General features: G+C 39.3%; 1 protein-coding gene across 2 annotated transcripts in view; it reads right to left on the minus strand.

Moving 5' to 3' along the window:
- atp11b (ATPase phospholipid transporting 11B) overlaps positions 1–16,919 on the minus strand; it is a 63,389-nt gene that overhangs the window by 3,798 nt on the left and 42,672 nt on the right. For both annotated transcript variants that reach the window (XR_003935201.1, XM_030131803.1), the window contains one exon: positions 6,946–7,109. Coding sequence is in view for 1 of the 2 variants with exons in the window: in XM_030131803.1 (XP_029987663.1) it covers positions 6,946–7,109 (164 nt within the window). In the remaining variant the exon portion in view is untranslated. The remainder of the gene's footprint in view (positions 1–6,945; positions 7,110–16,919) is intronic.

Genomic DNA, 16,919 nt, shown 5'->3' on the forward strand with positions numbered 1-16,919 from the left:
TTATTTCTCCATTGAAGAATTCTATAGCCTATAGGTTAACCAATCACCTCTACTTTAGTCCATTTGTTGCTGCTGATTCAAACAAACTGCCCCAAGTGGTATTAATAAAGTTGCTCATATTGTTATGTAATGTCTGTATTCTTGATTAAAGGTGATTATTTATTGGTATTGGTTGACCCTTAGTAAACATAAAGAGACTATAAACCATGATTCAAAAAAAAAAAAAAATCTGTATATTTTAGTCTAGTTATGGCCACTTTAATGTCTTATTTGCTTTTCTGCTCGGGCTAAATAAGGAGCAGAGGAGACACGAACACTCCACGTCCCTAGAGTTTTAAAAAATGCAAATGGTTTCACTGCTGAGATGTTTATGGAGTTGTGCAGCGACAACAATTCCAACCTCAAACTCCTAATGTACCCAATCTCCGTCTCTAGCAATTGTCATACACTGTTGTTTAGGATGAAAGAAAGCCCTCTGCACTATAACATTCATCCTATCTGTGAGTGGTTGTTTATTCCCTCTCTGTTTATGGTTCATTCTTCGAGGGTCTGAGGTGAGACTTGAGCTACCCAACCCATGGATACAAATAAAAACAATAATCATACAGAGAAATAAACCAGGATAACAACCATCCTGCCACATATATCCACTTTCAGCATCAAGTCAAACATTCATTCCTGTGTTTGGTTGAATATATTAAATATTTCTCTGGTAGAAAAATAAGTTTCATTATCTCTTCCGTAACATCAAACATATATGCTTCCTGTATATGTATAAAATAGATCATATCATTTATATTAGTATTTAGATGTATGGCAGCGCTCTCTGAAAAGTAGATCATATGCCACAAAAATCTTAATATCAACCAGCCCTCAGTCACATTTCAGTGGCGTAGATTTGGATTTTATCATTTCATTCAATATCCAATATAATGCCATTCATAAACTGTAAATACACAACATGCCTTGCTGTTTTTAGGTATTATAAAAATATCATATATCATACCTTTAATGTACAATATCCACCCTGGCCTGTATTTGGAGAACAGTCTCTATTTGTTTATCATTATCACAGACCTGGACTTTAACCAACTAATACTTTTTATTTGAGGAAATACATTATGCAACCCCCTGACTAGGAGAACTCTTTCTATTATTTTACATGCTTTTACACTGATTAGTCAGCCGTTTAGCAGCATGGACACAAACAAGCAAAAGCGCTGTGTAGTGTACCCAACAGCTTGCCACTGTTTGAGTCAGAGATTACAAGGAACCGACCGCTGCCAAAGCTGAGTCACATCAAAGCGAAACCAGTCGACGATCAGAGCTTCTACCTCAAAAGCACCAGCAGGGAGGAGCAGAGAGGCTGTTCCTCAGAGTCCTCCGAGCTCAAACAGGACCACCATTCTGCCTGCTGGACCTGATCTTCACATGACTGCATGAGTAAAGCCTGGTGTGTGACTCGTTTGTGTGTAGTTCTGAGTACTTTAATTTCCCCCCACCTCGTTCTCTGTGACTGTACATCCAAATATTTTGATGTATCCGTTTATTCCTAAATGTCACCTGTTTTTAGTATGAACAGCGCTGGTGACCTTCAGTTAAGACAACCGTTTTAAGACCTGGTAAACAGGAAAACAGGGCCACCCGCTGACTTTAAATAGGCCGATGACTCAAATGGTGGTTTGACTGGAGGCGAGACCGTATGCTACGTCACTAGATCAGTTGTGTACCAGGGTTGGGCTCAACTGAAACGTGTTAGTACTAAAACTGCTGCCCCTGCCCGGGTTAGCACTAAAACACTTTTAGGATAAGCCAGCGGGAAACACAATGTTAAAGGGAAAAAAAAAAAAAAGAAGTGGCAGATTTCTGACAGGATGAAGCTCACAAGGGACGTTAACAGCACATGAATAATTAATCTGAAAGGTCGGACAACATTATGCAGATTTCAGACGAAGGAAGACAAGGACACGGAGCGATAGGACAGTGTGAGAGGGGGCACAAATACATACAGGTTTACATTGTATACAAAATACCAAAGGCAACAGCAGCCCCCATGCAACAAGACAGAACCTGGGCATACTTGTTTTGTAGCTGACAGAGAACAAGACAGGTGGAATCACAGAGATATACTGTCGTTTCAAAACGAGGTTAGAAAACAAGCATGCCCTCGGAGTTGGCCTCTTCTCAGAAGCGCATATAAGGCTTCAGGATCCAGTAGAAAAAGACTAATAGATACAGGAAGTAGCAAAAAAAGACTCTGAGACTACACTTCCCAGCAGCCTCTCTGGTTCAGGGTGTGGTCCCCGTGATGTGGGAGAAGAAGAGGAGGAAAAAGGGGTATCAGATAGCAGCTGTGTTTCCATCCAAGTTGTCTTTTTTTTTCCTTTTTATTCTAATGCATTCAGAAAGACGAACAGATGCTGAATATTTAAATACAGATTCTGAAAATATGTAAAATTCTGACGGAGGGCAGGAAGTGAAAAGCACAACAGACGAAACAGAGGAAAGACTGTAAGGTGTTAGATTAGGCAATACTGAGAGAAAGGAAAAAACATCTCTACATGTGTTTGACGTGAACCTTGTGTTGTGAAGACGATCAAAAAAACAAACTGAAACAAACTGAAAGAATTGCCATCGAGCCCACAGATATAAACAACCAAGTCGTGAAAACAAATGATTAAACACCAACAGTACGGAGGCGTGACTGCTGCTTAGTTTTGATTCTTTTGATTAAGCTAGAAACAACCTTCAACAAGACGTCGCCTCTCACTGTCAATGTTTCAATAGTTTATTCGATGCTTTTTGATGAATCACTCTCACTAATCTGGTTAAACGCCACTGAAGATGTGGATCATCATGAAACTAGAAGGAAAAGCCTTTACAGAACACCACAGTTTGCAGCTTATGCCCATTTTTTAGGCTTTGGTGTAATTTCTAACTCCAATTTAAGTGTTCGCAATGTTTCTTTGTTGCTATTGTTTTAGATATTCTTACATGTGCACTGTCCAAATGTAACCGAAACTAAAAGGCTTTACAAGAAATATATTTCACTGTCATTTTTAGCTGTGTTTTTTTTACCCTTACAAGAAAAAAAAAATCTTAGGAGTATCTCTGATTCATCTGATTGGTTGTAACACAACCAATGTAAACTGTAGGCATTTTACTTTCATACCAGTGTTTCCCACTTCTTGCCCTCGATATATAGTTCCAAACACAGGAACATTGGTTTGTTCAATTAGCTGCATTGAATTATTGATTAATAGTTGCTTTAGGAGGCAAAAAAGCTCAATCTCCCAATGTGTGAGGACTACATACATGCTAACAGATGCATTCAAACACTTCACAGTTGGCTTTAAAACATTGTTGATCATTTTCATGTTTGATGGAAATGTCAGTGGAAAAGAAGTTGCATCTTTTTCATATTTTAAAGACACGCCGTTTTGCTGTTTGGATGGAGACACAGCTGCTGAGACGTGACAACTATATACAGGAGTCGAAGATTATGAACAAAACTCCTGACATCAGTGTCATCCTTCTTGCTTTGTAGTCCCTAACTTTAATTCAGCTGTGGCCGGTATTGTCTGCTGCAACAACAGGCCAGTAAAGCAGCCAGCTACAGTTTGGCTTCCAATATATAACAGATAGATACTTGATACTTGAGTATTATTATATGTGTTATATATATCATAAATAAGTTTGCTATATGCACCTTCCAGTGAATGAGCATGTCATATACTGTAGTACTGGGCAGATGCATTTCTTCCCTCTATGGCAGTATCCTAGCATTAAGGCCAAACGTGGGCTTACACGCATTTTCATATGCTCTGCTTTTCTGCCGTGTGCTCTCCCACGTAGAAGAGAAAGCAAGGGGAGACGAGGAAGAGCAACAAGGAGTTGGAGAAGGATGAGGAGGGGTAAAAATTCAACTTGCAGATTCAGTCCTAATTTTGTTGACTGCAGTCTTTACATTGTAGTAAGGCTCATTGTTTCTGTTTATCATCTGGAAGCATAAAGCTGCTGCTGTTTACTCAGAGGAAAGAATCAGATTGTGTGTTTTGTGCCAAGGTCAGGAAACCAATCAATCGTTCCCACAGGAAGACGTTCATTTAAATTGAATCATGCATTTAATGGCAATTGAACTCCACAGCAGAGGGAATTGTCTCCCTTCCTCTGCTGAAAAGGCCATGGCACCAACTGAAATAAATTCTTTCCAAGGTGCATGCACCGCGCTGCAATAACTGGGGCTTAATAAAGACTAGAAATATTCAAGGTGAGATCTACTCCACAGTCCTGACCAGGTGAATAAAATGAACAGATGATGCTCCAGATTGAGGCCTAGCACAGACTACAAGTCTTGAGATGTCATTACAGCAGGTCACAGTTTTGTACCTGGCACATCTCTGCTACATGATAAGGCTGCTGTATCCCCCCAGGCCTGAGTGGCTGTGATGACACTGTGACTCTACTCAACCACAGAGAGCCTGCCATTCGCTGTCCAGAGGGGCTGAAGGGAGGGCGGGGGGGTGTAAGGGAACAGTGCATCCCTTATTTGACCTGCATGCAGTCATTACCTTTACAAACACACACACACACAGTCATGAACAAAACAAACATGCGTGCCCACACTACCTGAATCCACTGCAAAAGACACGCACACACAAGATGCAAGAATGCTGCTACATCTTCATTACTGATCCGATCAATACTGAGCGTCCCAAGCTGTTTTGAGGAGTATTGAAGGCTCAGCAGAAAGGATTGTTCAGGTCAATTAATCAATGACCTTTTTGAGTTACTGGGATTCAGGTAAAAGACACAAAAACAGTAAAACCGCAGACTGGGCAGACGGGCAAACTGTGAACTCAGCTAACTCACCTTTGAAGCTGCACTAAGCAAAATATTGCATGAAAATCCTGTTTTTACTAAACATGAAAACAAAGTGAAGCTGTCGCAAGGACGGAAGCTCTTAGTGCACAAACTTGACACTGCATTGACATCAGATTTTTACTGTTTCTGGGTCTCAGATGCGTCTCACTTTGAGGGCATCAATAAGCAAAGTGCAGCTTGAAAGATGATTTACAGCAACCTCCCTTCACAGCTCTTAAACACCCAGATGAACATCTGACGTGTGGATCATTTGTCTATTACAACTGTCTGGCCTCATTTATAGAGAAGCCCTCCAAGAAACAATAGAGGACAATATGCAAACAGCAACTTAATGTTTGACACAGACACTGGATTTATCTGTTAAAGTGCATGTACAGATCGGACAGTTTTTCTTCAGAACTGTCAGATCAGCTTCCCTTTGGAAACAAACTCTCAAGGGAACAGGAAAGAGGACAGACAAGGCAGACATAACAACAGATCATAGCATAGATGACGAGGACACAGACATACAGGATATCAGACAAATCTGCCCCCAATGTAGGAGTTACACAAGGTTATTGAGCATTCAAGTGAGACCTGGTGAGGCTTTGTTAACTCAACTGACCTCCAGTAACAGGCCTTAAAGGGTTAGTTTGGAGTTCATGAATTGGGGTCGCATGAGGTACTGCTACAGACTGTATTACCTTCACTACATAGTGTTTGGAGAGGCAGACACTGGAGCTAAGCAATGTACAGCTATGGACAGGAGAGGCTGCAAAAAAGTGCTTTAACCACTTATAAAAATCACATCAAACAAAAGTCAGTGTCAGTTAAAGTGTATGTTATATGTGGTGTATTTAACTCCACCTTGGCATCAAGTGACGCTGCTAGAGTCGCGGAAAAATTATTAGACCATCAAAAGTCATCAAAAACAATGGTCATGCAATCAAGTACTAACTCCTGTGTGTATCATGTGACTAAAACAGACAGAAAACATGGAATGCCTAAAAGCACTGTTTTTGGCAGTACAATGCCATAGCAATTGATGTAAAAATTTAAGTGAATTTTGTTATTATCAAGAAAATCATGGAAAATGGCTAGATATCAGCTCTGAAATTAAACTCTTATGCGCTATTTTTGTTGTTATCATTATATTTGTCCAAACAAATGTACCTTTAGTTGTACCAGGCATTAAAACAAACACACAATTGAAGAAAACAAGGGTGGTCGAATTATTTTTTCCGCGACTATATGTTGCGCTCTTCAAAACCTCAACTCATCTCAATCAGTTGGAAAGTAATCACCAAAGTCACACAATAAAAAAAGCATAAGCATTCAGGCAGCAGCAGACCAACAACAGCTACAGTTGTTTCTGTCAAAAGGAGTCAGGTGGTGTTGAAAAGCACTTAAGTGGCTTGTCAGAACAGACTGACGTGAAGGTTAAACTAGTGAAAATGTTCTAAATATAGTGAACACTTTTGGGACCGTTTTGGGGGCTAAAGTTTAGCCTCTGCCCCTGTCCACAGTAGAATATTTCTTAGCTCCATTTACTCATTGTAACACAAAGTCCATGTTAAAGTACCTCATACAATCTCACTTCAAAAAACCCAGACTAACCATTACATAATAATCCAATCACTCCCTGCATGCTATGTAGAAGGCCATCACAATCTAGGGAGTCATTGGTCTCTATGATTTTGGTTATAAGGTTTACTGATATATATCTGCTTGTTGCTCACTAGTGTGAATAGAAGCTTTTCTGTCTGGCTAAATCTGAATGTCCAGACTGTCCGAGATGGTTTCATCCACAGATCTTCTCACGGCTTCTAACTCCTCCTTTGGCTGTTGTCATGAAGATTTTCTAAGATGCACTCAAAACCAGTCTTTGCAACCATGTGACACCCCCGTCCCTTGCACTTATACTCTCAACTGGCGTCAGATCAGAGAAAGAAAAGCTAGTGAAAAAATCTGACACTGGAAAACAAAACAGTTGACACCGCAGCCGAAGTTTGTGAAACCGAGAGGAAGTGAGGGTTCGCCAGGATTCATAGCCCCTGTTTGTTGTCGTTGCATCATTCCCACCTGTTGTTGCGGCTGGACGAGTGACAGTGGCTGGCGCTGGCCTGGCACTGGCCGGTCATTTGCTCCAGGAGGCGGGCCAGGCGGGAACAGCCGCTCTGCCCATGTTGGTAGCAGCACAGGGACTCCACACAGCTGAGGGTCTGCGCCTGGGTGGCTGATAGAGACTGAACAGAGACAGCAGAATGTGAAGGTGAAGGAGAGGGTGATTCGCAAAGTTAGAGAGTAAAATAGAGGTAGTTAGAAAGATGAGCGGAACAAAGAAGGAGGACAAAAAGCAAAAGGATGAAAAAGAGGTGAGTGGAGAAAGAGACAAAAAAGCAGAGATTATTACCAATACATTGAAGGGTCACAGCATCATTTTGTGGAATGAATAATGTGACTGGTGGATGAAATATTACATGCTTTCACATAAACAATGTACAGGGAGAACATGCTACATCAAGGACTGAAATGTTGCAAATAAAACAAAATCTAACTTAAAACAGACAGAAAAGCTTAACATGTTAACGTAATGTTTAATATGCTTTTTAAACAAATAAAAATGAAGTTTTGAAATAAATTGGCCTAGAGAACTACAGCAGAATATTTACAAGGACCTTAAAATTTAACCTACAATCATATCAATAATCACATCCTTTTCAATTTTCTACAGTGCATTTATTTAAGGGTTTTATAAATAGATATCCCTTTTGTCAACTTCTGTGTGTAACAGTTACAATGACGATACTACACTGTTTTCCTCGTCCGAGTATTTTTCTCCTCAGGCTCCAAAGCACAAGACAGCACTGGGTCACGGTGACGCTGACAGGAATAGATTTCCTCCTCTCCACTTATCTAATGCTACAAACCACTGAATTGAGTGTTTTTCTTTTTACTGCAGTGTGTCATGGTGAAACCACTTAGTATTATGAGATTCCCGAGTGGTCATTCAAAGCAAGATGAGCCCACACTGTGCGTTGCGCTGCAGCTCGGGTTTTTCTGTCAGATTGTCATAACTGTGATGGATCACACAGGATCCAATCCACAGCCCACAGCATGAAGTAACCATAAACCAAGACCAACCGATCAGGTTCACAGGCAGGTTTACCGTATAAGATAAACTCCTGTTCTCAGTACTTTACATCTTAGGGGTACACTACATATGAAATCGGACTCCTGTTTTACCGTAGCAGCTGAATGTGCTCTGGTACAAACAATACTCCGATATACTGAATGCAAATACTATGGCTCTATTGTCATCGCTTGTTTATTCATATAGTTGTGATAATGTTTATAATATAGTTACACTGATGATAGTGGTTTCTGTTGTTTGTACTAACAGCTGTAATAGTAGTATATCCACTGCTAATATTTATCTTTGTTAGTAGTAACATTAACAATTATGGACATTTGTTCAAACTATTGGTAAATATACTAGCACCAGTTGTTTTAGTTTTTAACCGTTATAGTACACTCCATCCCTGTGTCTTCCCCTATCCCCCCCCTTCTCCAATCTCTGTCTCTTTCTCTATTCAACCCCAACTGCTCATGGCAAACAACCATCCTCCAGGAGTCGGGGTCTGGTCCAGGTTTCTGCCTGTTAAAAGGAAGTTTTTTCTTTTCACTGTCACCAAGTGTTTGCTCCTGGGGGATTCAGTTGGGTTTCTGTAAACCAGCTGAAGGGTCTGGTTTAGTCCAGCTTTAAATGTAAAGTGTCATGAGATAACTTTTGTTATGATGTGACACTGCTACAGTCACGGAAAAAATTATTAGACCATCACAAGTCATCAAAACAATGGTTATGCAATCGAGTACTAACTCCTGTCTGTATCATGTGACTAAAACAGATAGAAAAGAAAACATGGAATGCCAAAAAGCACTGTTTTTGGCAGTACAATGCCATAGCTATTGATGCAAGAACTTCAGTGATTTTGGTTACTATCAAGAAAATCATAGAAAATGGCTAGATATCAGCTCCTAAATTAAACTCTTATGTGCTAGTTTTGTTGTTATCATTATATTTGTCCAAACAAATGTACCTTTAGTTGTACCAGGCATTAAAATGAACAAGAAATTGAAGAAAACAAGGAGTGGTCTAATAATTTTTCCGTGACTGTATAAATAAATTTGATTTATTAATGTCAAACTTGATATGCAGCTTAAAGATACTGTGTCTTTGTGAACAGTAAGGCTAACGGCGAATCTGAATTTTCAGTGATGGCCTTAGTAGAAAAAGCTGAATGAAGTAGCTGCCTAGAAACCCGAGGGATCAGGTGGCTCTGCTGTTCTGAGTCAGCACCTGAGGGAGACGGTGTGTGAGGCGAAGGAGGAAGTGCAAAGCAGAGAGACAGCCAGACAACAGGGTGTCAGATTACACTTAGGTAGTTTGTATTGTGAGCTGTTGTTCTCTTTAACAGTATAGAAAAAAATATGCCCAGGGTAACAAATAAAGCAAAAGACTGCAGCAATTTAACCTCCAATATTTAACATTTTGCATACATATACTCAATTAATTATCTCATTTATGATTTTAACTTAACATAAAGACCATATGTGTAGGTGTTATTTATTGATAGTGTCTTAATGAGTAAATGAAGCAATAGAGGAAAATTTTTAAAACTGTACAATGTTTGCATTGTTGGCATTTGGAAAGTGCTAACATTAATGCTCTTTTGTTTACTGCAGTTTGCTCATGCACTTTGATAAATAACGCTAGCACTTTATGTCCTTAGCCATAAATTGTCCTATATTTTTTAACAAATGTGTAGATTCCAACTAGCTGCTATAAAGCTGGGGTTTCTTCTGCTACTTCTGTTACATCTCTATGCAGCAGTAATTAGAGACTACATTGGCATGAAACCAATCTTCTTTTTGGCTGGCAAGAACAACACTGGATATGAATTAATTTAGCTGTTAGGTGTTTATAGATCATAAATAAACAACTTGAAGCTATCAGAACATATTCCTTTTGGGTTTGTATATGTACTTGCTACTCAATGGGCATGAGAAATAATTATGCCAAGAGGAATTAAAGTTCTTTAAGCCTGTTCATGGAAAAAATAATTACATTTTAACTACAACAGACATATCTCCAGAGCAGTGTTAATAAGAAACTACCATCAGTGCTATTTTTGTTGTAGAAAATTAACCGTTAGGGACACCGCAGGCAATTTTTGCACGTTTTTGTCATTTTTCTTCTTTGATATGGTGATCATTATGGCTGTTGCAGCTCATGGCATGAATTTCTGCGAGAATATTTGATGTTGATCTAATCTCGGTTACTCTTATAGGTCTTTTATACACTACTGACATGTTCTGGACCCTCGAGCCAAACACTGCAATAAAACCATAATATATCAAAGTTTTTCTTCATGATTTTTTCTGCATAAATCTCTTAAACTACTTCAGCTTTGCTCAAAACTACAAAATGTTCAATAAATTTCAGGCGTTTAACCCTTTAAATGCCATTTCAAATATGTGCTTTTCTGAAAATGACAGAAGTTTTGGTTTAAGAGATTTATGAAAAAAAAACCCAAACCATCATATATCAAAATATTCATATATATAATTTTCTAATGTTTTGAACCTGTACATTCTTGGCTTGAGGGTCCTCAGAGGGCAGTACATCAGAGGGACCCACAAGGGTTAGCATGACACCTAAAATAAAACCTGGTCAACCCTCTAATTAATATTTCTGTTTTTAAAGGTTTGTTGAGTGATATTTATTGCCCTCTAGTGGTGATGTCAGTATTACCAACTGAATCCCCCCTCTCCCTATTCTACAGCGGCCGCAAAAATGCAAGTCTTTATTACAGTCACAGATTATATTGTTATTTTGTCTGTTCTGGGAATTTTCGTAAAGGGACCATTAACTCAGACATAGTAGCTGACAGTAACAAACGTTAATGCTCGATGACACCTGGTATGAAAAGGAAGAGAAAGTTAGTTCATGGCTACCATTGCTATGGCAACAGAAACACTCTAATACTAATTTCTGCATGATTATAAACTAATTAAAACATAATTATGAATTCTATATTCAATTCTGAACCTCTAAATAGAGGTTTTCTCAGCACCAGATGCCTGAACAGAAGGTTTTATCATTGACTGACAGTGATACCATATGATCCTGATCCCCTGTCCGACTAAAATAGATCAGCTCCAGTTTGTTGTTATTGTTACATTTAGCACAAATGTCTGAAAACTAATTTACACAACTAACAGCATATCATCTGCTAGATGTTTGTCGGAGTTTATAGGAAGATATACAGGACTTGAAAAGCAAAACAAAAAACAAAAAAGTTAAAAAGATAAGTTCATTTACAGAAAACAAAAATAAAACAACAGATGTTATAAGCAGATAACTGAATAATTCACACTGGGAGAAGATGACTGAATGAAGATATGGTGACAACAAAGAAGACAGCATGCCAACAGCATTCTCTCTCTTACTAGTTTCTGAAGCCAGATCTGACTGATTACATTGAGGGGTGATTTGAGACCAGTTCAGTATGGACAGGGTCAACAGGGAAGGACAAGGTTGTTCATGATAGGTTTGGGATGGATGGTGATGATAATGACTGGGTGGGAAAGGATGTGGTCATTCATAAAGGAGCTGAAGCAAACAGAAGACATAGAGACTAAGTTTACATGAAATACAAGGGTTGTGGAGGGACAGTTGTGTGCCAATGAAATTTGTCAAATTTCAGGGCATGTGCAGTCAACTGCAGGCACTAGGGGGTACATAGGGTTGTTTGATCTTCAGGTGAAGCCATAATGCTGGGGCAGGGACAGTACAGTGGGAGGGGGACAATGGGAGTGAAGAATGGTACTACCTAGGGGAGCAGGGGTCTGGGCCGGGGGCAGCAGGGGGAGGATAAGCAGCTAGCAGGTGCCAATTGTCCTCCCCTGGGCTCCGCTGGGCTTTAACAGGGTCATATTCTGGGCCGACTGAACCCTCACCCTCTTCCATCTGAAGGACACAAGATGCTTACAGTGAGCCCTGCTGGCCAGTCAAACAGCTCATCAGTCAGCGAGGTAGACTGTAGGGAAGACGTCCTGACGGCAACATAGCACATAAAGCCAGTCTCTTAACTAACCAACCACACTGCAAAATATATCCACCTTAGTCATTTAGTCTCAGATTCAAGATTTAAATCATGTTACATCAAGCAACCATCTAAGAATGTCCATCAGGAGCTTGAGTGCACAACCTGGTTGGGATTTAGACCTCTGAGGTGGAATTATACTAAGTGCGATAAGCCTGAAATCCAGGGTCTCAGTGCCTGTTATCCATGTTCGTGTGAACGCAAAGCAATCGCTGTTGCCAAGCAACACACTTCAATCTAGGGCTACAACCAAAGTAATTAATCAATTACCAAAAGAACTGGCAATTAATTTTAGTTTTACACTGCTGCAGCTCTGATTTTACCCGGAGTGCACAGTAACTTTCTCTTTTAAAAAGCTATGGTAAAACATGGATGGAGCGAACCAAATGAAAATAAAATATACATTTTAAAGACTCGTATGCAGAGGTGAATCTTTGTGGGAGGGTAAATGGATAATTCCCTAAGGCAGCATTGAGAGCCACTCCTCTAATAACTCAGCATGCTGTTGTCAGATGTAGTTTACATTTATCATATCCATATAGCATTCTGAAAGGCTCAATTTGCATAAAATCTATGTCCAATCAGGACCTGCAGGGCAGGAGACAGCACCCCATTTCAGTCTGATACAGACTGTGGTTGAGGAGAGAGCTCTTCAATTAGCTTAAACAGGCTTCGTCTGCCAAAACGAAGCCTCTCAATCAGCTCACACTCAGACAGAACAGATGTCTAGGCCGTTTGATAAAAGATGACTTGTCTTAATGCCCTTGTGTTATTTATCCTGTAAACAAGTCCTGCCATCATTGTTAATTTTCTTTTCTGGTTGTGTGATCATTGTTTCTCTGACTGTCATACAGGACATGAGTCAAAGTCTATATACACAATGTGTTCTTCATAATAAAATCTAATCAGAATTCAGGTGTACAACTAGTGCACGAAGCTCCTAACTTTGAGAACGTCTTTTACTTTCATCTAGTGTTTTTGGAGTCAAGACCAAATGACTACAGTAATGTTGGATATGTTTCCCAGTGCTGCTTATTTACCAACCAGCAAATTAATTAGTCAGTTAGTAAGCAAGTGGTCGGTCAGTCAGTGAGTCAGTCCAGGCTGCACTGTAGGGGGGCAGTTAAAATGTCATTTCTGACCCTCTGTCTACAGTGTGCTATGATCCAGTTGAACTGTACGCTATGGAGACCAAATCAGTGCAGGTCCCCCTTTAAAGTCCTTCACAAGTGACCTCGTCAAAAACATAATACAGAGATACAAGGGATTTAATTCAACAGAGATGAGAGCAAATATTTAACTCATGAGTCAAAATAAGAGCTGTTTGCAACAAGACACCAATGTGCATCCTTATTCTCCCACTAATTGGGAGTGTGTAATAATTATGTCACTGAATTTGAAGAGTCTGTCAGAGCATCTGAGTGGGGTGATGAGGTCACTGGAGGAAGGCTTTAATTTTTCACATGAGCAAAAACGACTGAACACATTGGCAAGAGGAAGGCTGAAAAACTCGGAAACGGCGGTAAAACTGGGAAATAAAGAGCAGAAAGAACCTGCAGGCATTAGAAAGATGTTTCGGGAAAAGGATCCTTCTAGCACAGATAAGAGCAAATCTATTAGCATCCGAGCCAATTAACCTGCTGCTGAATCTCTCAGGGCTACAGAGTAGGCAAACAGCAGCGTTCCCAGGAGAGCCCTCTGGGTTCTTTGGTGATTACCTTCCTCTAATCTAATTAGGAAAAGAAGAACTGAAAAATACTTGAATTTCTTAGAACAGGCATAAATAAATTGAGTTATGCACCACTTTACAATGAATAGATGTCTGTATTTTTAACACTGACACATCTTGTTGTACAATTATACAAATCACTCTGACCCTATCTGATAAATTCTGATCTAAAATATCAGTTTGAGGTCTACAGTTTGTTTCTGCTCATTGAGTTTGTGAGATGGGGCCTGTACTGTTCAAATTGTTGTCGACTTAGAATGAAAAATCACCTACCAGTTCATTAGATACTTTTAGCTCTCTAAAACAAGAGCCCTGCAATAAAACATGTTTCAGGAAGGTTATAATGTTCTGATTGGTTAGTGTAAGAGAGGTGTTGCTTTAATTTCATGGTTATTCTTCAAACTTCAGTTTTTTGTTGTTAAAATGCTCTGTGTTCTGTTAAATTGCGTTGTGTCTAAAATTCACTGTATTTATATCAAATATTTTAAGGACAGAACCAACTCCTACTTTATCATCACAAACGACAGCTACCAAAATGACTGTAAGACTAAACCAAAACAACAAAAAACTGAAATCGTAATCAATTTATAAAGTATTTTATGCTAGGTGTACCTTGAAAACTGGCAAGTGAGCAAGCAATGCAGAACCATTGGAATATCAAGCGTTCATTGCCTTAACGATAGACATGCAGAAACCCATTCACCTATCACAAAATACCCATAAAATATGAACCTTCTATATTTCACGCTGTTTACTGACATGATTTTGGACAGCTACATTCATATATCGGTGCTTCTATGAAACTGGTCCCTAAAAACAGGAAATGGGGGCTAAAAATTCAAACCAGATGTAGACTAATGTTATGAAGCAAGTTTGGAGGCACTTTGGGTCTATTTTAAAAATAAATATTTACTGAGATAAAAAGAGAAACTATTTTTTCAGATATAACACATTTTTATATTATTTTTATACAAAAATCAGCACAGTAAAAAGGACACGAAAATTACATGCAACTATTATTTCGAATATCTTTATATTCTCTCACAGGTACATTTTGGGAATCGAACTAATTATGCAAGGCAGAGTGTTTCACAAAAATGACCGCTGTTGCAAAATCACTCGCGATTTATTTGTATTTAAATGGGCTGGTTCTGCGTTTAACACCAGTGGACACGATGGGTTACACACGAAACCTGGAATGAGACTGCCAATTCATGAAAAACCCACGTTTGGATTAGAAAAACCACTAGGATCGTCAAATTTAACATAGTGTCTTTATTTATGACAGTATATAAGACCATTTCAAGCTATGTTTTCCAGATAAAATGCACTGGTAGCTTTTCTTGTCCCAATTTTGGTCCTATTTTTGGCCTCAATATTTGATAAAAAATTCATTAATTTTGGGATGGCTCAGAGCAAGAAAATAATTTTTTTTGCATTTCTCTGAGGTCATCATTAGGTACGTCCTGGGGGGAAATATGTCTATATTTCTCTTTTAATATTGGCTCTAAAAAGCTGGAAAAGTGCCAGGTACCAAAATGAACCCAGTTTAACAGAAGTACCCATATAGAAACAACTTAAGATGTTAAGTTAAGATGGAGCTGTCCAAGATCACGGAACACTATAGCGGTCGTTTGGAGAGCTAACAGGTTGATTAGCATTACCCTTAAAGGCTGATTATAGTGATCCTTTTTAAAACAGCATATGATCTTGTAACCATAAGCCTGAAATAGTCATGATAACAGGGCTGTCTGTCATGCCTGTATCAGGACAGCACCATGCTGCTGTACCCGACAGCCTGGACCAGTCCAAGTCATGCACTGTAGTGGGTAACCAGTCTGTTGAAACCATGCAGGTAGAACAGTCGAGGGTGAAACGTGCCCAGCTGGAGGTGGGCGTCCTTTAAGAGAACCGACCATGCGAGTGATAACAGGGGTTGTTTGATGGGCTGCACCATGCGGCTGTACCATGTGTCCTTTTAACGTGGGTGTGGCATGTAGATGTATGATAAATCCACTAGTGGATGGTCAGGAAGCGGATCTGACCAGCTGCTCTGATTCAGTACCGATGCAGATGCAGGATGTCACAGTCAGAACAGTACATTTTGCAGTAAACACTGCTTTCTTATCAGAATGAGTTCCGAGTAGCAAGACTAAAACTCAAATGAGGCTTCACGAGTGATTTAACATTCATTCGCTCATTCATTCATTCATGTTCATGCATTGGGGAGGTAATGAGTGTACCATGCTGAAACTGGCAGGAGAGGTGAGGTCTCACAACACATTCTCTGTCTTAAGTGCAAGGCATGGATGAAATGCTTAATGTTACATTCTTTTGCATTATCTCCTATCTCAATAGGCCAAAAATACATTTATTGGCCTCTTATCCCATTCACAGAGAATGCTGACTGGCTTTTACAGGGCATGCGGTCAAGGATACAAAAACCCCGCTCCAACATTAGCAGCACACAACTCAGCAGTCGGCATACTGCCAGTGTTAGAAATGGGCCACGGTACGACTAAATCAAGTCCAAAGCTAGTAAACAAATAAACATCTCAATGTTGTATGTTTAACAGAAGTGCTTGTTGTGGAAAGCAATGTTTCTAATTTCAGAGGGTATCCATAATCCATAAAGTACATTTTGTTTGGGTGTCAACAGGTAACAAACACTTACATTTAATGCTTTTTAACCTATTAAGATGAATTTAACCTAAGTTTTGGACAAATTGTTTTTCTTCTTTAAGCACTGCAATTCAATATTAAGTAGCGTATATGTGGTTGTGTACAAATACAGGTTATGTAAGAATTTGGTTATCAGAGTATGTTAGTGAACTTTTGTTCAGGTAACCCAAATAAAGTAGATACTATAAGGTTCAATAGTAGGTTTCGAAGCTTTGTAACATCAGAAATGTGGACTTTAACGAAGGACAGTGACTCACCATGACAAATATAAATTAAATTATGGATAAAACATTTGTGGCAATTACAATTTAAGATTTTTTAAGAACCTGCAGACATCCTGCTTTTACTGAGTCAAGCTATTCTATTCTGTTTCAGTGCTACGAGAGTGTAGCATCACTGCAGAAAAGCAAAACAATGCTGACTACAGAAACTACATATTCATTCCAAAATCCCATCTAATATTGAAATATTGCTTT

This window comes from Sphaeramia orbicularis, chromosome 4 (assembly GCF_902148855.1).
Source record: "Sphaeramia orbicularis chromosome 4, fSphaOr1.1, whole genome shotgun sequence".
NCBI lineage: Eukaryota > Metazoa > Chordata > Actinopteri > Kurtiformes > Apogonidae > Sphaeramia > Sphaeramia orbicularis.